The 23,455-nt window shown below is 41.6% G+C and overlaps 1 protein-coding gene across 4 annotated transcripts in view; it reads right to left on the reverse strand.

Annotated features, from left to right (window-relative positions):
* The window catches only part of ADGRB3 (adhesion G protein-coupled receptor B3), an 891,397-nt gene that overhangs the window by 457,179 nt on the left and 410,763 nt on the right, over positions 1-23,455 (reverse strand). For all 4 annotated transcript variants that reach the window (XM_042253849.2, XM_060419932.1, XM_042253850.2 and 1 more), the window contains one exon: positions 14,351-14,545. In XM_042253849.2, coding sequence (XP_042109783.1) covers positions 14,351-14,545 — 195 coding nt within the window. The remainder of the gene's footprint in view (positions 1-14,350; positions 14,546-23,455) is intronic.

Raw genomic sequence — 23,455 nt, forward strand, 5'->3', positions numbered from 1 at the left:
AAAGATGCAGGGGACACTTGTGAAGCAGAAATGAATGCACTCTTTCCAGAATACTTCCTGCATACCTGCTATGTACTTGTCCCAGTTCCGAGTGCTGGGAAAACAACAATGAGCAAGACATTCACAGGTCCTGCCCTCATGGACCTTACATGGTGCTGTGTAAGGAAAGTAAACTTAGTAGCAAGTAATCATCTAAAACATGACTTAAGGTGATGATACAAAAATAAAGTAGTGTATGGGGCCAGGGAGTCACTGGGGAGGGGAGGGGTATGCGTGTGCATGCTTATGTACATGTGTGTATGTGTGGATGGTGAGGGTGTGTGCTGTGCTAAGTCGCGTCAATGTTTCTGACTCTTTTGTGAGTCCATGGACTGTAACCCCTCAGACTCGTGTGTCCCTGGGAGTCTCCAGGCAAGAGTGCAGGAGTGGGTTGCCATTTCCTCCTCCAGGGGATCTTCTCGACTCAGGGACTGAACCCGTGTCTCTTATGTCTCCTGCACTGGCAGCTGGGTTCTTTACCTCTAGCACCACCTGGTGTATATGTGTGGGTTTTTGTGTATATGTGTATATATGTGTATCTGTGGGTGTGTGTATAAGCGCGTATGTGTGGATGTTTGTGTAATGTGTCTGTGTATGAGTGTATATGTGTGGGTGTTTGTGTATATGTGTGTCTGTGTGTATGAGTGTTTATGTGTGGGTATTTGTGTACATCTGTGTATATGTGTGTCTCTGTGTGTATATGAGTGTGTATATGTGGGTATTTATGTATATGTGTGTATGAGTGTTTATGTGTGGATGTTTGTGTAATGTGTCTGTGTGTGTGTATGAGTGTATATGTGTGGGTGTTTGTGTATATGTGTGTCTGTGTGTGTATATGAGTGTGTATATGTGGGTGTTTGTGTATATGTGTGTCTGTGTGTATGAGTGTTTATGTGTGGGTATTTGTGTACATGTGTGTATATGTATGTCTCTGTGTGTATATGAGTGTGTATATGTGGGTATTTATGTATATGTGTGTCTGTGTGTATGAGTGTTTATGTGTGGGTGTTTGTGTATATGTGTGCATATGTGTGTCTGTGTGTGTATGAGTGTGTCTGTGTGGGTATGTGTGTATATGTGTGTCTGTGTGTATGAGTGCGCATGTGTGGGTGTTTGTGTATATGTGTGTGTGTGTGTGTGTGTGTGCATGTGAGGGTGTTTGTGTATATGTGTGTGTGTGTGTGTGAGTTATGTGTGGGTATTTGTGTACATGTGTGTATATGTGTGTCTGTGTGTATATGAGTGTGTATATGTGGGTATTTATGTATATGTGTGTCTGTGTGTATGAGTGTGCATGTGAGGGTGTTTGTGTATATGTGTGTGTGTGAGTGCGCATGTGTGGGTGTTTGTGTATATGTGTGTGTGTGTGTGCGTGCATGTGAGGGTGTTTGTGTATATGTGTGTGTGTGTGTGTGAGTGTTTATGTGTGGGTATTTGTGTACATGTGTGTATATGTGTGTCTGTGTGTATATGAGTGTGTATATGTGGGTATTTATGTATATGTGTGTCTGTGTGTATGAGTGTGCATGTGTGGGTGTTTGTGTATATGTGTGTCTGTGTGTATGAGTGCATATGTGTACACATGGGTAGACGTGTGTGTACAGTGTCTATATGTGTGTGCGTGTGAAAGGCTGCATTAGGTTGAAGAGCCAGCGGGAAAGAACTTTCTGAGGAGACGACGTGTGAGCTGAAAACGGTGAGGAAGGGGCCATCAACCAGGGGCAGGCTCAGGACGGTCCGGGAAAATGACAGGCAGGTGGGCAACCTGAGGTGTTTAAGAGAGAGAGGAAGCAGATGCAGCCACGTGCCCTTCAGTAGGAGCTGAGGGGTGGAGGAGGAAGACTGTTAACACAGGATGAGAGAGAGGCAGGGGTTAGCTCAGAGGGGCCCAGATCCCACCAGAGTCTTGTCACACAAGTTTCAGGAAAAGACAAAATCCAACAGTGGCAAACAGGGGACAGGAAAGTGAGAAGGAAAACAAGGGGTCCAGGAAGGAGCCTATGTCATCCACAGAGGCCAGGGGCAGTGGCTTCATCAGGGGGACAAGGCCATGTAGCGATGCTGGTGACGCCCCCTTAATCAGGGGACGAGGCGATGGGGCGATGCTGGTGATGCCCGGTTAATCAGGGGACGAGGCGATGGGGCGATGCTGGTGATGCCCCCTTAATCAGGGGACGAGGCAATGGGGCGATGCTGGTGATGCCCCCTTAATCAGGGGACGAGGCGATGGGGTGATGCTGGTGATGCCCCCTTAATCAGGGGACAAGGCGATGGGGTGATGCTGGTGATGCCTGCTTAATCAGGGGATGAGGTGATGGGGCGATGCTGGTGATGCCCCCTTAATCAGGGGACGAGGCAATGGGGCAATGCTGGTGATGCTGCCTTAATCAGGGGAAGAGGTGATGGGGCGATGCTGGTGATGCCCCCTTAATCAGGGGGACAGGTGCCCAGGAGGCAGACGGCAGCAACGCCAGGCCCAGGCTCGAGGACGGGCAGCCCCACGCGCACATGGCAGACCCGGCGGGGCGTACCCAGGCTGGCTGGGAGCTCCGCTGTGGTGGAGCTGAGGCTCCAGGGTGGAGCTGAGAGCACATGTCCAGCCTCCACTGCCCCATAAGCCTGAAGCTCAGAATTTGTGTGTCTGTAGTGGAAATCTGGAGCCTTTCGCAGAAAAATAAAATTGCCAAGAATAGAGCCGAATGGGATAAAATCAGGGTTCAAACACTGGAGATAAAGCAGACAGAAAGAGAACCAGGTGAGGGAGGTGATGGAGGAGGCGGGGGAAGGAGAGAAGACTCTCCCCTGGGGAGACCGATCCAGATGAGACAAGCCAAGCCTGCAGCAAGGCAAGCATCCACAGAGACTCCAGGCTGCAGTCTTGGTCACCTGGGAGGGTGCATGGCACACACCTCTCTTGGCCAAAGGGGAACTCTCCCAGTCCTGCAAGATTCCCTCTGGTGGGCTCAAACTGGTGTGCCTCCTGGTCCTTACACTGAAGCTTTCAACCCTCCAAACGTCAGAAGGCAACTGTATTTGAAGGCAGGGCCTTTGAACAGGTGATTAAGTGAAAATAAGGCTGGGTCCTAACCCAGCCTGACAGGCGTGCTTGTGAGAACACACAGCAACATCAGGGGCGATGCATGCAGGGAAGAGAGCCCTGGGAAGCCACAGGAAAAGGCAGCCGCTGCATGCCGAGGAGAGAGGCCTCGGGGAAGCACACCTGCCCACACCCTGACCATGCCCTTCCAGCCTGCAGAACTGTGAGGCAACATGCTCCTGTTGCTCAAACCACCCAGTTCATGGTATCTATTACAGCAGCCCCACGACTTGACACATTCCCTGATAATTTCTTAAGAGGAAAATTTGCTAATAAATGAAATCATGAGAAAAGACTATCTGTATACTGTGCTTGTGCAAATGTCAACGTTTTCTTGAGTCTGAAGGAAATAACCAGGGATTCCAAAAGGGCAAGACTGCTTATCAGATGCCTCATCTTTTTTTCTTGAGCTCCACCAAAGCCGTTCATGTACACCACATGACGTGTACCAGTTGATAAGTGGCATTCCACAAACACCCAACTTTCCTGAGTTCCTCTCAGCTTGCAGCCATCTCCCAGATTCTGTGCACAGTAGGATTTACTCATGTTGATGGGTGAAGCAAGATGCATTCTTTACTATCTCCCCCACTGAAGGCAGGTATTCAGCACTGAATCTCTTCTTTTCTTCTGTATAACAGGGAAACACCCTCAACACTATCTACAGACAGCTTTGAATTGCATAACTTCTCTGTACTCTAGAGAAAGAATAGGAATGTTCTCAGGCTTCAAGCATTGAAAACAGCATCTGTTGTGACTCAGATTGATTGTCAGCTGGACTCAAACTGGCTTCCACAGGGCCAGGAATCCTGGCTACTGATTCAAGCCATTCTCTCATCCACTTGCTGGTTAACTATGAAACGGGCTTTTGGTGTCAGCCTTTTGGACTGATTCTTCTTTTCTGACTCCCATGCTTCTTGACACATTCCCTGCCCTTCTCCTGTGCTAAGAGTAGGGAAAGAAAAGAAAAAAAAAAATGCAGCAACCCATTCGTCCCTAGGTAGTGCTGTGAGGAACACTTGACCTTCCTCTGTTCCCAGGAGAGACAGCAAAACATATGTTGGCAGCGGCAGCAGACACGTGTGGTCCAGAGACACTTCAGGTGTTTGCTCCGTCAGAATCTCACTTTCCCCAATCATAAGGGTTGGCAGGTTTCTTGACCTTTTACTGTGTGCCATGTACAAAATTAAAAGATGCTTACTCTTTGGGAGAAAAGTTATAACCAACCTAGACAGTATATTAGAAAGCAGAGACATTACTTTGCCAACAAAGGTTCATCTAGTCAAGGCTATGGTTTTTCCAATAGTCATGTATGGATGTGAAAATTGGACTATAAAGAAAGCTGGGCACCGAAGAATTGGTGCTTTTGAACTGTGGTGTTGGAGAAGACTCTTGAGAGTCCCTTGGACTGCAAGGAGATCCAACTCGTCCATGCTAAAGGAAATCAGTCCTGAATATTCATTGGAAGGACTGATGTTGAAGTTGAAACTCCAATACTTTGGCCACCTGATGTGAAGAACTGACTCATCTGAAAAGACCCATATGCTGGGAAAGATTGAAGGCGGGAGAAGAAGGGGATGACAGAGGATGAGATGGTTGGATGGCATCACCGACTCGATGGACATGAGTTTGAGTAAACTCCGGGAGTTGGTGATGGACAGGGAGGCCTGGTGTGCTGCAGTCCATGGGGTCACAAAGAGTCAGACATGACTGAGCAATTGAACTGAACTGAACTGTTGTGCTATATAACTTTTAGACAGTGATTTAACCCTCACATCAGCACTATACATGGGTACCAGCATTCTACATGATAGAAGAGAATATGGTGGCACATAGAGAGCCAGTCACTTGTTCAACATTAGACAGGTGACAAGTAGCAGAGCCATGACCAGAAGCTCAGGACTCTGCCCACAGAGCAAGCACTCTGAGTCATCATCCTCTATTACCTTCCCTACGTTCCCATGAAATTATTAATTTATACTAATTATTATTTATTCTAGGAAATAATTAGGTGTTAGTTTGAACAGGTCTTGTAGGTCTTCATAGAACCATTCAACTTCAGCTTCTTCAGCATTACTGGTTGGGGCATAGACTTGGATTACCGTGATATTGAATGGTTTGCTTTGGAGACGAACAGAGATCATTCTGTCATTTTGAGATTGCATCCAAGTACTGCATTTCGGACTCTCTCGTTGACCATGATGGCTACTCCATTTCTTCTGAGGGATTCCTGCCCACAGTAGTAGATATAATGGTCATCTGAGTTAAATTCACCCATTCCAGTCCATTTTAGTTCGCTGATTCCTAGAATGTCGACGTTCACTCTTGCCATCTCTTGTTTGACCACTTCCAATTTGCCTTGATTCATGGACCTGACATTCCAGGTTCCTATGCAATATTGCTCTTTACAGCATGGGACCTTGCTTCTATCACCAGTCACATCCACAGCTGGGTATTGTTTTTGCTTTGGCTCCATCCCTCCATTCTTTCTGGAGTTATTTCTCCACTGATCTCCAGTAGCATATTGAGCACCTACTGACCTGGAGAGTTCCTCTTTCAGTATCCTATCATTTTGCCTTTTCATACTGTTCATGGGGTTCTCAAGGCAAGAATACTGATGTGGTTTGACATTCCCTTCTCCAGTGGACCACATTCTGACCGGAATGCAAAAGTAGGAAGTCAAGAAACACCTGGAGTAAAAGGCGAATTTGGCCTTGGAATGCAGAAAGAAGCAGGGCAAAGACTAATAGAGTTTTGCCAAGAGAATGCACTGGTCATAGCAAACACCCTCTTCCAACAACACAAGAAAAGACTCTTCACATGGACATCACCAGATGGTCAACACCAAAATCAGATTGATTATATTCTTTGCAGCCAAAGATGGAGAAGCTCTATACAGTCAGCAAAAACAAAACCAGGAGCTGACTGTGGCTCAGATCATGAACTCGTTATTACCAAATTCAGACTGAAATTGAAGAAAGTAGGGAAAACTGCTAGACCATTCAGGTATGACCTAAATCAAATCCCTTATGATTATACAGTGGAAGTGAGAAATAGATTTAAGGGCCTGTATCTGATAGATAGAGTGCCTGATCAACTATGGAATGAGGTTTGTGACATTGTGCAGGACACAGGGATCAAGACCATCCCCATGGAAAAGAAATGCAAAAAAGCAAAATGGCTGTCTGGGGAAGCCTTACAAATAGCTGTGAAAAGAAGCAAGCGAAAAGCAAAGGAGAAAAGGAAAGATATAAGCATATGAATGCAGAGTTCCAAAGAATAGCAAGAAGAGATAAGAAAGCCTCCTTCAGCAATCAATTCAAAGAAACAGAGGAAAACAACAGAATGGGAGAGAATAGAGATCTCGTCAAGAAAATTAGAGATACCAAGGGAATATTTCATGAAAAGATGGGCTCGATAAAGGACAGAAATGGTATGGACCTAACAGAAGCAGAAGATATTAAGAAGAGGTGGCAAGAATACACGGAAGAACTGTATAAAAAAGATTTTCACGACCTGGATAATCACGATGGTGTGATCACTCATCTAGAGCCAGACATCCTGGAATGTGAAGTCAAGTGGGCCTTGGAAAGCATCACTACGAACAAAGCTAGTGGAGGTGATGGAATTCCAGTTGAGCTGTTTCAAATCCTGAAAGATGATGCTGTAAAAGTGTTGCACTCAATATGCCAGCAAATTTGGAAAACTCAGCAGTGGCCACAGGACTGGAAAAGGTCAGTTTTCATTCCAATCCCAGAGAATGGCAATGCCAAAGAATGCTCAAACTACTGCACAAATGCACTCATCTCACATGCTAGTAAAGTAATGCTCAAAATTCTCCAAGCCAGGCTTCAGCAATACGTGAACTGTGAACTTCCTGATGTTCAAGCTGGTTTTAGAAAAGGCTCAGGAACCAGAGATCAAATCACCAACATCTGCTGGATCATGGAAAAAGCAAGAGAGTTCCAGAAACACATCTATTTCTGCTTTATTGACTATGCCAAAGCCTTTGACTGTGTGGATCACAATAAACTGTGGAAAATTCTTAAAGACATGGGAATATCAGACCACCTAACCTGCCTCTTGAGAAATCTGTATGCAGGTCAGGAAGCAACAGTTAGAACTGGACATGGAGCAACAGACTGGTTGCAAATAGGAAACGGAGTACCTCAAGGCTGTATCTTGTCACCCTGCTTATTTAACTTCTATGCAGAGTACATCATGAGAAATGCTGGACTGGAAGAAACACAAGCTGGAATCAAGATTGCAGGGAGAAATATCAGTAACCTCAGATATGCAGATGACACCACCCTTATGGCAGAAAGTGAAGAGGAAGTAAAAAGCCTCTTGATGAAAGTGAAAGAGGAGAGTGAAAAAGTTGGCTTAAAGCTCAACATTCAGAAAATGAAGATCATGGCATCCGGTCCCATCACTTCATGGGAAATAGATGGGGACACAGTGGAAAAGTGTCAGACTTTATTTTGGGGGGCTCCAAAATCACTGCAGATGGTGACTGAAGCCACGAAATTAAAAGACGCTCACTCCTTGGAAGGAAAGCTATGATCAACCTAGATAGCATATTCAAAAGCAGAGACATTACTTTGCCGACTAAGGTCCGTCTAGTCAAGGTTATGGTTTTTCCAGTAGTCAGGTATGGATGTGAGAGTTGGACTGTGAAGAAGGCTGAGCGCCGAAGAATTGATGCTTTTGAAGTGTGGTGTTGGAGAAGACTCTTGAGAGTCCCTTGGACTGCAAGGAGATCCAACTAGTCCATTCTGAAGGAGATCAGCCCTGGGTGTTCTTTGGAAGGAATGATGCTAAAGCTGAAACTCCACTACTTTGGCCACCTCATGCGATGAGTTGACTCATTGGAAAAGACTTCGATGCTGGGAGGGTTTGAGGGCAGGAGGAGAAGGGGACGACCGAGGATGAGATGGCTGGATGGCATCACGGACTCGATGGACTTGAATTGAGAGAACTCTGGGAAATGGTGATGGACAGGGAGGCCTGGCGTGCTGCGATTCATGGGGTTCAAAGATTCGGACACGACTGAGCGACTGAACTGAACTGATAGGAAATAATGAACTATAGGAAATATTGTAGTTATTAATTTATTACAGGAAATTATTAATCTTCCTGGTTGCACAATGTTCTTTGAGCAGAGGACCTCAAGGCATCAGGTGAGGTCTTGGATGTTAGTTAGCATTACAGTACCATCCCAAACCTAAAGAGTCCTTAGTAGATCCTATTTGGTCAAGAAAATTAGGCTAATCATTACATGAGGGCCTTGGATGATCACAGTCATAGATGCATCCCCATCTGTCAATCCACTCTTTTGTACACAGAAAACAAAAGGGCCTCATACTGAAAGCAGAAGAGAAATGATACTTAAGGATCCTCACCTAATTCTTGATGGGTACATGAGAAAGATCCAACGTACCTGCTTTCTCATCAAGTGTTTTAGGAGAGAAGATGCTTACCTTATCCAAAATCATCAGCTCTACTGAGAATTTAATTTCTTTCTGTTTTGGTTGTGTTGGATTGTCCTTGCTGCACTAGGGCTTTTTCTAGGTGCAGTGAGTAGGGGCTACTCTTTATTGCAGTGTGTGGACTTCAGCTTCTCATTGTGGTGGCTTCCCCTGTTGTGGAGCACAGAACTTCTCTGGTGCTTGGGCTCAGGCTCTAGAGCATGGTTGCTCAGGCTAGAAAGCATAGTTGTTCTGCGGTATGTGGTGTCTTCTGGACCAGGGATGGAACACATGTACCCCACACTGGCAGGCAGCGTCTTTACCACTGAGTCACCAGGAAAGCCCTCGATGTGATTTCTTGACCTCCTCATTCTGAGAATTTTCCTAAGAATATGGTTTGCATTTAAGAAACAAATTGGAAGTGGAAGTTTGTGGTGAGTTTGAGTCACCCCATGCCTATATACCCAGCTTAGGTCACAGGACCATGCTCTGAGTTTTGGTCTCAGCCCACATACTGTAAACAAGTGTGTCTCATGGTCAATTTAATGCCCAAGGGTTTTTTTCCCATATATTTTGTGCTTTTTGATGGTAATTTCACTGTTTAAAATGGCTCCCAGCATAGTGTTGGAGGATTATCTAGCATTCCTAAATTCAAGAAAGCTCTGGTATGCCTTAGAGAGAAAATATATGTATTAGATAAGCTTTGTTCAGGCATGATATATAACAATAATGATGTTTTATATAAACAAATATATAATAATGAATATATGATAACATATATATTGTTATATATACATAAATAAGTCAAACAAGGTCATGTATTAATTGGTTGATTAAATTATACTACTAGATTCTTGTAGTATTCCATCCTGTATTTTCCCTGCTAGTAAATGATTCAGTATTCTTTCACTTATAGAATATAACTGCCATGACTAATGGGAATAGACTCTACTACTATTTACTCTTTAGATATGAAGAAATAAGGTACATAAAGATTAAGAAATGTGTCTGAAAACATCAACATAGTTATTGCACAAATTTCAATTTGCATGTCTGATTCAATTTTGCAAGTTCCATCGTTCCAGGTGTGGGTGGTGTAAACTCAACTTCCACTGATAGAATGCGACTCGGTATGAATTTCCCAGGGGTGAAAAAACAAGTAAATGGATAAATCTTCTTTTTTTTTTCTTTCTTTCTCTTAATTGGAAGCTTAGAGTACTTTTCTTTTTTGTAAAGCAAATTCCTCAAATATTACTATGTTATTCATACTCACTAATTACTTGAACAAATATTTGCATGTCTACCATGCTCCAAGTGCCAGCTTAAGCCCCAGGGACCTAATTGTCTTCTCAAGAAGTTTAAAATTTACTGCTGAAAAGAGGCTTGGAAACAAATAATTTCACTGTTATGTGAAACACCTGCTCTAATAGGAGTATTTTTGTTGTTTTCTAGTCACTAAGTTGTGTCTTAGTACCAACAAAAAGACTCTTTGTGACCCAATGGACTGTAGCCTGTCAGGATTCTCTGTCCATTGGGTATTTACAAGGTTTCAAAAGTCAAGACAATTAGGAAAACACTGAATTCTGCCTGAGATCTGAAGAGAAGATTTTTGGACTAGAAATGCTTTTTGATCTGCATCTTGAAGGAATCTGCATCAGATTAGAAACAGGAAGACCAAACTACAGCAGAGAACCAATAAGAGCGGAAATATGGCCATAAGGCCAAACTCCAGGGTTTGGAAAGAATATGCCTGAAGGGAAAAAGCTTTGGAATAATTTTCTACTAGCTAGTTTCCCAAAATAAAATTATTACTATGTTCTATCCCTCCAAGACACAAAGGCACACCTTATTTTTACCCTAATTTCAACAGATTGTGGCTATTCTATCTCACTTTCATCAATGTATCAATGGAGATAGAAGATTGATCAATGTATTAATCTTTTACTGAATCTAGCCTTAGTAGGCATTTTACATAAAAAGCCTCACACAGAACTACACTTAAAAGAATGTATTCTCTCTAAAGAGTTTTAGTTAACATCTCTTTGGTCTTTGCTCTTTCCCCAGTTTTTAAAAAAAGGATAAAAATCCAGTGGTGTCTATATAATTATTAATTTTGCTGTTAATTCAACAAATATTTGTTACACACCTTGTATAGTCAAGAATCTGCTAAATCCTATTTGGATGAGGGGGACCTGGAGCTAGGCTAGGATCCAAAGATTGATCAGGACTATTTCTTCCTTTGCAAAGATTCACAAATGACTGCTAATAACTCAAGATGTAAAGAGATACAGGAGGAAATGTGCTTCTGGCATGCAGAGGCTCAGAGTATTGAGAGATTAATTTAGAAGATGGAGAGAGTCTAAGCCAGTCTGAAAGCACAGAGGAAGCTAAGGCCTGGAGCCAAGAGACACAGTACATCCAGGAGGCAGGAAGTGGTTGATTTAGCTCTAGGTCTGTGAAGGGAGAGAGTGGCTCATGTTCATGGCTGGAGAGACAGGTGATCCAGGTACTGTGTATACACTAGAAGGCAAGATACAGGCTTTGGGTTGTCTTTAAGGCAACCCTGGAGCCCAGGCGAAGGGTTCTCACTTAATCATGACATAATCATGGCCATCCTAGGAGAGCCAATGGGGCTTCCCTGGTGGCTCAGCAGTAAAAGAATCCGCCTTCCAGTGCAGGAGATTCAGGTTCAATCTGTGGGTTGAGAAGATCCCTGGAGAAGGAAACGGCAACCCACTCCAGTATTCTTGCCTCGGAAATCCCATGGACAGAGGAGGCTGGAGGGCTACAGTCCACGGGTTCGCAAAGAGTCAGACCTGACTTAGCAAGTAAACAAACTGGGCAGTGCACATGATGAGTAGGGATGTAGGGAGAGATCTGAGGGAGTATGGAAGGAAAGAGGCCATGGAACTAATGCAGGCTGGGGTCACTGAAAGAAGGCAAAGTTAGGGTACAGCAGTGGGTTAACAGAGGAAAGACAGATGGAAGAAGCACAGTATTGGCTGACCCATCAGGAAAGGAAGAGAAGGGGAAAGTCCAGATGATATTACAGGAGCACCCTAAGGACCAGTAATTCTACCAAGGTGAAAATGCAAGAGAACATGGCACTTATGATGAATTTAATTTATGTCATATGAAGTCTGATGAGCCAAGCTAATCACAGGTGCCCAGAGCCCCAGGGAGTAACGGCATAGAGGTGCTGGGTAAGGCTGTCATCAAGCAAAGACAACAAATACATCCAAAAGATTTGTGCAAAATGGTTTGTGGAAGGTAGAATAAAAGAGGTGCAAAGTCCCCTGGGATTTTAGAGATGAGAAAGGTCATTTTCAGATGAAGTCTGGGGCTTGCAGGACTGGCCTTCAGAAAGACTTGCAGCAACTGCGCCTGGAGTGGGACAGGCAGAGATGAAGAAGGACTTCCGGAAGAAGAAGGCTTCCAGGTGCCTAGAAAGACACCAGTCAAGACAGCAGAGTAGAAAAATGCAGCTCATTTATGTGAGAAATGACCAGGACAGCAACCTGCTGAGATTTTGTGTGCATGCCGCTAGCGAGTAGGACAGAAAATCAGGAAGGTGTTTCTGACCAAGATAAAACAACACAATCACATTGCTCTATTTAAGTCAAACCAGCTGATGTCCATGACAAAGCCTCTGGTTACACTAATCGTTTACGGAGTCCATGCCCTCCAATGAGAAGTTCATTCACAACATGACCCCAACACAACCTGGGTATTGTAATTTAAGTACAATTAAAACCTTAAAGTCCTACATTCTCGACAGTACAGAGAGGCCCAAGAGCTCAATGAATGCAGCTTTCTGCCTGATGTTTCCTTTGTAAACACAAGAATCTGACGTTTTTTGAAATTACAACTTGTACTTTACGTCAAGGAGTTCGCATGTAATTTTTACAATGTAAATGCTTGGATAGAAGTATTTCAGAACTAAGGAGAAAAGTTGTACTTGGCTTACTTTATTCCATTTTCAAAACTGGAAAACTTTCATTCTTTGTAAAGCAACAAAGTGTTAGTTGATTAGTCATGTCTGACTCTATGCAACCCCATGAACTGTAGCCTGCCAGGCTCCTCTGTCCATGGAACTCTCCAGGCAACAACAGAATGGGTAGCCATTCCTTTCTCCAAATCCTACTGACCCAGGGATCAAACCCCATCTCGTTGGAAAAGACCCTGATGCTGGGAAAGATTGAGGGCAGGAGAAGAAGGGGGCAACAGAGGATGAGATGGTTGGATGGCATCACTGACTCAATGGACATGAGTTTGAGCAAACTCTGGGAGATAGTTAAGGACAGGGAGGCCTGTTGTGCTCCAGCCCATGACAGCCACCGAATAACTACAACAAAGTAATAAAAGTTTTAGGAGTTCCCTGTTAGTCCAGTGTGTTAGGAACAAGTACTTTCACTGCAAGGGCCTGGGTTTAATCTTTGGTCATGGAACTAAGTTCCTGCAAGCACTGCAGTGCAGCCAAAAAACCAACAACAACAACAACAACAACAAAAAAAGAGTCGAAATGCTCAAATGACAGTATCTTCTACTCTTCCTTCCTGCAATGTATTTTTACAGTTAAAAATGTATTCCCAGACACAGGTAATATAATATTGTATATACCACAGCCCCACTAATTCTTATTGCAGCTACTATGAACAAAATATTTATATAATTTAAGTACTATATGAATCTCTATACAAATTAGGGCATAGGTATTATTTATGAATAATTCCATGATACCAAAAAGCATTCTATTCCTCTTTCCCTTCAATCTCTGGTCAAAACAAAGCAAAACAACAAACAAACAAACAAAAACACTGAAAAACCCACCCTCTGCATTCTCTAAGTGAAATGCAAATAAAACTCCCAAAGGAAGAGTGGGCTGAAAGAAAATTACCTGATGTGGGAGTTCTGCCAAACTTTTATGTTAATGAACTTCATGCAGAGATACAGAAGCACATTATGCTGGAAATACAAAGACTAACTCAAAACCAACTCAGTATTCTTGGCAGGAGTACATCTTAGCCTACAGCACAAGAAAACTTGAACCGAAATCCAAACTAGTGTTGCATCAAATATGCTTTGTTTGCCATTCAACAAGCTTGGTCTTAATGGCAAAGACAATTCTAAAATTGGATGAGTACTTAAACTGTACTATGGGAAAAAAAATGATGCCGTTCTAGAAGTTTCCCATAACAAACAGGCTGTTGAGGAGTTACTGAACTTATTTTCCTATCCAGGACAATTCTCTACTTGCCCGGCATTTTCAGGCAATAATTCCACAAAATTAAGTATGGCCTTCCCCCTTCTAATAACAAAACTCCAAACGAAACTTAAACCATGTCTTCTTTGCATGCTATAGTCAATGTGCTTTCATTATGCTTAATGTACTTTTAATAGTCTCCTATGGCAAGATTGTGTTATTAAGTGTGGGAATAAAAGATCCATGCTACAACCTTGAATTTGCTATAGTGTCTTTTAGCTAACGGCTCAAATCACTTCACACACATTCTTGCTCACTCTCTCCTTGAGGTGCATTATGTTTGTTGAGGACACTGAAGGGCAGAATGACTAAGGAATTGGGGTCACTTCCAGAGCTCGCACTGCACACAGCTTGGATTCTTCCCCAACAGGAGGGAGCATGCCCTGCGCCAGACCAGGAATCCTCCAAGGTGGCTGTACTGGCTTCTCAGGCCCATAAGTGATCCCAAGCTCACTTGGTATTCCTTCATGGAATTGCCTCCCTTACCTGGACGCCATCAGAGGCAGGGATGTAACTTGCCCTTTTAAAGGTGTCCGTCACGTTCCTGAGGATTTCAACCGACATCAGAAGATCGCCCGCATAGAAGTTTTTCCTCTGAGTTAAATCCAGCAGTGTCTTGGTGACCTGGGACATCCCATCACCCGCCAGCATTCTCTGCCCCTTTGCAAGGTGTTCTTTGATCTGTGATGGTCAACAGAACAGAATAAACATCAGAATCTTCATTACTGTTTCTCCACATAGCTTCATCACACAAATGTGTTTAAAACTATAGAGGTGACTTTCCAACAGCACTGCAAAACTTGGGAAGGTTTCAAAACTAAGTTGCATGTTTCCCACCCTAGTAAGGATAAACTGCCAGAATCTGTGTCCACATTTTGGCAGGCTTGATGGACTTGCCTTTTCTAGTTTTCAGGAAACCTAATTTAGCGTTTTGCAGGAAGCATGTATTAATTTACGGTTTTAACTGAAATAAAAATAAAAAAATAGCTTTGCACATGGTAACCATGGGAGGTTGTTCAGTGAGGTGTGAGCAGAGACGGGAGACTATAAACACGTCAAAATATCCTTTTGCATTTAAGAAGCTGAGTTTAATGATTTTTGCCTTACTTCTTAAAGTAAACACATCTTTATGTAGCAGCAAAAAAGTTTTCACAATGACATTTAGCTTAAGACAGACATTTAGTTAAACTTTAGAGGTCTACTATGATGAACATGACTGAACACTAGATTAAGTTAGCATTATTTTATAAAGGAATAAACAACAACAAAATAAAAATCTCTCAGCTAGGTTTTTAGCAGTGGAATGAATCATTGAGAGGCAAGACTTAAATTAGTTTGATGACCAGAGAAATACACTGTCAGTTTTCATATTTGTTCATCATCCAGTCCAAGGGAAGAAAAGCATCTTATCACATGGAAGAATGTTACAGTAAAAGCAGGTAAACTCATAGCAAGGATACACTATATGTTTACTTAATAGAAGGTTAATCTTTATCATCACATTGCTAAATTTGTGATAACATTAACTTATCAAAAGATCATGAAATACTTAGGAACTAACACACCAGAGAAAGACTGGCCTAGAAAGGTTCAAGTGTAATACTATAACCATCAATTTCCCATTAAGAAAAGTGTTAACAAATCCTTTGAGGTATAGCAATCAATCTGAATTAATCTCGGAGTTAGGAATTTTCTTTAAAATATATTTTTAAAAGTGCTTCCTTGACACTTCAGACATTTAAATATTCCTTAGTCTCGAAAACTCTAAATATATTTTGGGAAAATAAAAATCTTCAGAGACATGCTCTGTTATTTGTGTTACATTAAAAACATAACATGTCAATGGAGTTTCTTTCTTTCCATTTTCTAATTCCTCTCTGGTCTCCCCTTAGTGCCAGCCATCAACACCTGACCCAGAGAATGGATGGTCCAGCAACGATCCAGCGGTTGCTTATCTCTATGGTCTCAATCCTCGTCACTATGGAGTGATACTTAATCTAAGATGCAGACGCTGTGTTGGCCAATCAGAAAGAATGCTGATCCCCCAATAGAAGCAGGCTGGGGTACTGTGATGATGTGTGCTACCAGGCTGAACTCCAGGCCTGCCTCTAAACTAGTGATAACTCAGGTTACGTGTGCCATAATGTCATATTGTTTGCACTGGATATGCTACCCATTCCCCTCTCTCTCTCTCTCTCTCTTTTTTTTTTTTTTTTTTTACCCCTCAGGTAGTCCTAGTTCTTCTAAACATCTAAACTGAGTTAATCAGCTCCTTCTGTGTGTTCTTAACTCATACATTCATCAGCTACTCTATCATGTTGAATTAAATATAATCCTTTGCTTATATGTCTTCTGTCCCAGTAGTCTTTCTGAACTTTAAGGGTAGGTTTTCTGCCTTGTTCATAGCCTTAGAATATAGCACAATAAAAGTATGCTGGAGTGAACTCAGCTATGATATTCCGACTATATCTTTATGATGGAATGCGATGAAATGGGCTTTGAAGCCAGGGTTGCCTAGGTTTTTATTTAAATATTTCAACTTACTATTTATATAATTGAAGTCATCAGAGACAGTTTATCATGTCTCTTCTCAGCCTTGAAAAATATGCCTATACGGTTTCAAGTTTTAAAAATATATGTATTTTTAATTAAAATAAACCCACACAAGCCTACATAGTCAGCACAGCTATAGCATACAGAAAAGCTCCCAGTTCATCGTGATCTGTGTCCCCCAAGTGATCTAGTTCCTGGAGACTCTAACATTTTTCCTCTGATTCACTATGTTCTGGTCACTCTGGTCTTTTTCATCTTCCTCAACTTTAAATACGTGCTTGTCTCAGGGTCTTTGCCCTGCTTTTGCTTTTGTCTGAAATAGTCTTCCCACAGAGATCCACATGTGCTCCTGTCATTTCCTCACACAAGTCTTACCTGACTTCCTATCTAAAAGGCATCCTTGTCATTCTCAATTATCTCACCCTTTTATTTATTTAGGTATTAATTTAGCTTTTCAAAAAATATCTTACCTTCTTTGTGCTTAACCTCATTTATTTTTCTGCTTCCCACATTAAAACAGAAGCCATGTGAAAGAAGAGATTTTTGTGTATTATGTGTACAGTTATACTCTCAGTACCTAGTGGACTTAATATGTTGGACAAATTAGTAAATGAATTATTGAATGATTCCTTCTAAGCTCATTAAGTTCTTGGATTAAGTTGTTGTTGTTCAATTGCTAAGTCGTGTCTGACTCTTTGTGACCCCATGGACTGTAGCACGCCAGGCTTCTCTGTCTTCTATCTCCAGAAGATTCCTCAAATTCATGTCCATTGAGTCCAGGATGCTATCTAACCATCTCATCCTCTGCTGCCCCCTTCTCCTTTTACCTTCAATTTCTCCCAGCATCACGTTTTCTTTTTTTCCAATGAGTTGGCTCTTCACATCAGGTGGCAAAAGTACTGGAGCTTCAGCTTTAGCATCAGTCCTTTCAATGAATATTTGGGGTTGTTTTCCTTTATGATTGACAAGTTTGATCTCCTTACAGTCCCAGGAACTCTCAAGAGTCTCCAGCATCACAATTCAAAAGCATCAATTCTTTGGTACTTAGCCTTCTTTAAGGTCTAATTCTCACGTCTGTACATGACTACTAGAAAAACCATAGCTTTGACTAGTAGGACCTTCTTTGGCAAAGGGATATCTCCATTTTTTAATATACTGTCTAGGTTTGTCACAGCTTTCCTTCCAAGCAACAAGTGTCTTTTAATTTCTGTGGGATTAAGTTAGGCACACTTGGAAAGTTTTCCTAAGCTGTCTCACAGCATAGTCCATAGAAAACATGGTGTCAGATAAAATAAGATAAATAAACTCCCTGACCTACAGAGACAGTGCAGCTCCTGGACTCAAAAGTATCTGCTTCAGTAGGTAGAGTGTGAAATGGTAAACAAAAATGAAGTTAATAAAATCTACCCTAAATAATTTTGCAGACCTCAGTTCTCAGTTTGGTGCTCATAGTACAAATCACAGCTGAGATGTTCAAAGCCAAGGAACACTTAGACAGTTCTCCACTAGGAACATGATGTGGCAATGCTTGCCAAGGTAAACAGCTGACTAGTCAACTCAGCTGACCATCTATTGTTTTGTCAATCCCCTCCTATGCCCTGGAGGAGGAAATGGCAACCCACCCCAGTATTCTTGCCTGGAAAACTACATTCATGGAGGAGCCTGGTGGACTATGGTCCATGGAGGCACAAAGAGACAGACACGGCTGAGCGGCTGAGCATGAGCACCTCTACCGGTGAGGGTCTGATTCATATGGACATAATGCATCCTTCCCCTCAGACAAAAGCATCACAACATTGACTTGAATCTTGAGGAATGCACCATTCAGACATGTTTTCTGTTTGCAATAAAAATAATACAGAGAGCTTCAGATGCCTCAACTAATCAGAGCTAGGAAAGGCAGACTTTCATGTCTGGGTCAGTACCAAATTTGGCCCAGTCAGTAGAAATTAGTCATTGCCAGCTGACAGCTGCTTAGCAGGCTTATGTAGGATGAGCTGTTCTCAGTCCTGATCTTTGAGACAGATGACCAGACCACAAACCAGCTCTCACAACTGGTACTAATTAGCATCCTTCCTGGCATTGTCTATATATGGAAGGTGCTCAGGACAAATACCTTGTAATATCTGTACACAGTAGCATAGGCTACTGGGAGCATTTATAAAAGGTATAAAGGGTATTTGGGTAAGACACATTAAGAATGCATTTAGGTGAAAAACAATGACAGTTTCTTGACCTTCCTTCCATGACACAAGAGTTCCTACCTTGGGCCTACCCTTTCACCACTTTTTTCCAGAATGATGAATCCATGTTTATCTCCTGGACTCCTTTTCTCTTTTCTGGATCATGGAGAAATAGAGTTCAAAGTGGGTTTGCTCATCTCATCTTTCTCTGTTTCATACCGTTCCTCACTATCATCTTGTTCTCATCTCCATGATATAACCCTTTGGTTAAACCTCAATGATTTTGAATCCCACCCATTCTTCAGTCTTCATTCTTTTCCAGTCTTTCCTTCTCTTAAAATATAGCCTGACTTTGGTACCTTATTTATATGCCAATACTTTATCTTGTTTGGAGAAAGGCATGGCAACCTACCCCAGTATTCTTGCCTGGAGAATCCCACGGACAGAGGAATTTGGTGGGCTACAGTCCATCAGGTTGCAAGAGTCAAACGTAACTGAGAAACACACACAAACACATACCCCTCATCCTGCTATTTCCATTCAACTAATCTTCTTTGTTTGTCTTCAAAATCAAAATCAGAAGTATGAAATCTGACTTGAGTCCCACAACTCTTTAAGCTGTAAATTAAACTCAACAATTACCTACTAAGCATTCTCTCTGAAAACCTTACGAGCATACTATGTTTAAAGAACAGTTGGAATCATCAAACCTGGATTTCAATGTTGTCCGAGGGCTTCCCTGGTGGCTCAGTGGTAAAGAATCTGCCTGCCAATGCGGGAGACATGGGTTGGGCCCCTGATCCGGGAAGATCCCACATGACTCACAGCAACCACTGAGTCTGCTCTAGAGTCCAGGAGCTGCAACTACTGAGCCCACCTGCTCCAATGACTGAAGCCCATGCGCCCTGGAATCCCTGCTCCACAGCAAAGAGGAGCCGTCACAATGAGAGGCTCTCACACCACGACTAGAGATCAGCCTCCACTTGCCTTAACTGGAGAGCAAAGTCCTCACAGCAAGAAAGAGCCAGCACAGCCAAAAACAAACAAACAAATTAACAAATCATTTGATTTGTCTGCTAAAACAACCAAATAGTTGCTAGGGTGGGCTAATACAAAGAGATTAAAAATGGACACAGCAACTGTTTTCCCTTCTTATCTTCAATTTCTAATTTCTCTAAATACTAGCTATGTTATGTTTCTCATACCCATCCTTTTTACCTGTGAACAAGATGGCATCTGGTACAGGTTTCAAGACCTATCATCACACTCTTAAGAATACTCTCCTAACTGGTTTAACTGAGTCTTTCCCCAAGCTAATTATCCTACCTTTCACATCTTTGAACAAGTTGCTCCTCTTCGGGGTGGGGGGTGGGGGGGAAGTCCACCAAAAATCCATCCATTTTCATATTAAATCAAATATGCCCTTTATTATTTAACTTACAAGGCCAAACAAATATAATCCTGACAATTCCAATCTTTTATCTACCTCATCTTATTCATCCAAACCTTTCTATTATTTCTATCCAGTGAGTTATCATTTCAGTCTTTACATCTTTATTGCTCGCTAATAATTCAATCCACTTTAATTTTGAACTCTTCATACCAGTCTTTACTTTTGTTATTGTTGATTTTTAAAACCAGCAATAGATTTAATCTATTTATTCACTACTGCTTCTCCACCATTGATTCTTAAATTCTCTTCTTCTTTCAGAGCATATTTTCCTTTCTCCTAATCTTTTAGTAAGGTTCTATGAATGGTAACTTGTTCAATCTCTGATGTACTTTGTATAAAAATGATACTCCTTTTCAATCAATCTTTTATGTGAGAATGTTTTTATTTCCCTTTTAGCATTTTTACAATGTGATTCCGTGGCTCTCTTGTTGCAAGTTACACAGTTGATCTTTTGTAGATTACCAGTCTTTTCTGAGTGGTAGTTTTTAGTACTTTTCATTTTGTTTTTAATACAATGCAGATTAAGTTACTATGGACTTGCATATATTTATTCACAATTCTTTTAAATCTGAATATATTATCTGTCTTCCACATTGGAAAATTCTTAAGTACTAATTTCATAACGCAATCTCTATGTACTCTACTTCTGGACTACATTTCCATTATATTATATACATTTTTATTAAATGTACAGTAAACTGTCTCATTTTACTCTTATTTTTCTAAGTTCTGTATTACTATTGTCATTTCTGTATCTATTCTGGCTTCTGAGTGATCTTTTTCCAAACTAACTTCTGATCATTAATTCTTTCTTAAGTATATCTAACTGGTTCTTTATTCTGCTCATTAGTTTCAATGACATTATTTTCCACTTATAGAAGTTCTAGATCATTATTGCACAGAGCTGCATTTTTTAACTGTGTCTTCTGTTCTTTTATTGCTCAAATTATTTTCAACAAATACATGATCATTTCTTTCATATTTTCTAATATTTCTACTTGCATCACTAATTCCCTTGATTCTTGTGTTTGCTAACTCTCCCTCATGATATTTGAAATTATTGTCAACTCATATTCATTGAGGTGTGTTTATCCTTTGGGACTCTCATGCTGTTGGTTTGTGAAAGAGTTGTTAGGGACTAGCTTTGAGTGTGTTTCTCTGAGGGAGAGGGCCTCAGGCAATTCAATGATACTGTATCACTTTATGTTAATCTCCATGTTAATTCCTTCTATTTATAGTTCAGCTAGCCTTTCAGTTTCTGAAAGGTAATTTCTTCCCTCTTTTTCCTAAAATCTTGTATAAACTTAATTTTTTTAGACCTATCATTGATCTATAGAGTTTGTTTATCCATGAAGCCAGAGCAGTCAAGATAGTGCCAGCTTGTTGCAGGGAGCTTGATTCAGCTTGTTCCACGACTTAGCCTTGTACAGGCCAGCTTGCTCCACGACTCATGTGGAAGGTGCTCTTGTCACCAGATCTAACAAAGCTTTAGAAACTCAACCTCCAGTACCCAGGATTCATGTATAATCAGAAACCCCGCCAGGCTGCTATGGTATCAACTTCCCCCTATGACTCTCGCATTCATTTCTTCTTTTCCTTCACTCCTGATATCTAAATATTTTTGTCTTTCTTTTGAGCTCAGCTATCATGCACCTTTTTAAAATAGTCTTGACATAGTTTATGCAGAATCTCAGCATGATCTGTGAAGTATTATGTTGGTCCACCCCACTGTACCTCTACTGCTGCGGGTCCCTAATGCCAAACAGAATGAACTACTCACCATTCCCAAAGAAAGCCCAGGGATCCTGCTGTTACTCCCTGAATTATGCACTTCTATGACTTTAAATGTTTTCCCCAAATCCTTTTGTTAAATTGTTATCTTTCTTTTCTCCTTCCTGAATTCTTTTCAGATAACTGCAATCATGATATGATCTGTACCTTCAAACCTCATAGAAGTAATCTTGCTCTATCTTACAATATTATAGTGTTTGTGTTCTTATCTCATCCATTCTATTAGACTGTAAACTCTAAAGGGCCTGTAGTTTCTTTTTCAATTTGTTTACCCTGTAATTTCCAGCACATTGTCTGAGGCGCAAAGGTATCTTCTCAAAGTGCTTGTTAAATGAAACCAAAACCATAGAAGAATTTTCTTTTTTCCTTCTGTAACTGTGATCTTCAAAAGTAGACAATGCAAAAACATAGCTGTCCATGATTATTCAAAACAAAGAAGTATGTGATAATTAGGGAATATTTACATTTCCTGACAGAACTGCCTTTTAAGAGCTATCCAATTAATATAAATAGGCAAATTTTAAATTTCTACAGTTGTTAAATTTCTACAGTTGGAAACCTTTTGAAAAATCATAGCAATAATTACCACAAAATATAATAGCATTTATTAAGTGCCTATTTTATGGGAAACATGGGACTAAGCGTTTTACCTGATTTATCTCATTTGAGTTTTAAAACAATTAGAGGTGCTGTAATTACCCACATGTAACAGATGAAGGAACAGAGACATGCTGTGGTGAGATGCCTTCCTCAGGAACACACAGCTCCTAAACTGTCCTGAGATTTGAGCTCAGGCAGTTAAGAGTCCAGAGTCCATACACTTAACCATTACACATTTAACTCAGGTTTTATATAACACTTTTGTTAGAAACTGTCAAAATGCTTTAATAGTTAGAAGTCATCCTCAAACATGCTTGTTTTGACACTAAATCTTTTTCATATGAAAAAAGAATATAAAAATAAAGAGGCTTGGCAAGCAACTTTCCAGACTGCTGAGATGCTGTCAATTATTAAGTAGTGGTCGTTGATTTGAAATGCAGTGTGGAGGTGTTGCTAAAGTCATTTACCAATCTATAGAAAAGACTTTATAGATACTGGAGTGGCAGCTGCATAGTGCTGTGGCAGCTGCGTGGTGTTGTGGCAGCTGCGTGGCACAGGAGTGACTCTGAGGAGATATCCCACATCCAAGGGCAAAGGAGAAGCCCCAGCAAGATGGTAGGAGGGGCAAAGTCACATTTAGAATCAAACCCCATACCTGCCAGAGACGCTCAAAGGGCTCAAACATAGCTTGCGTGCACCAGGACCCAGAGAGCCCACAGAGACTGAGACAGAACTGTGTTTGAGTGTCTCTTGAGGAGGTACAGGTCAGCAGTGGCCTGCTGCAGGGGCAGGGGAACTCGGTGCAGCAGACGTGGGTATGGCATAAGCCATCTTGGAGGAGGTCACCATTAACCCCACCATAGAGCCACCAGAACTTACACAGGACTGGGAAACAGACTCTTGGAGGGCACAAACAGAACCTTGTGCACCAGGATCCAGGAGAAAGTAGCAGTGACCCCACAAGAGACTGACCCAGACTTGCCTGTGAGTGTCCAGGAGTCTCCAGCAGAG

This window comes from Ovis aries, chromosome 9 (assembly GCF_016772045.2).
Source record: "Ovis aries strain OAR_USU_Benz2616 breed Rambouillet chromosome 9, ARS-UI_Ramb_v3.0, whole genome shotgun sequence".
NCBI lineage: Eukaryota > Metazoa > Chordata > Mammalia > Artiodactyla > Bovidae > Ovis > Ovis aries.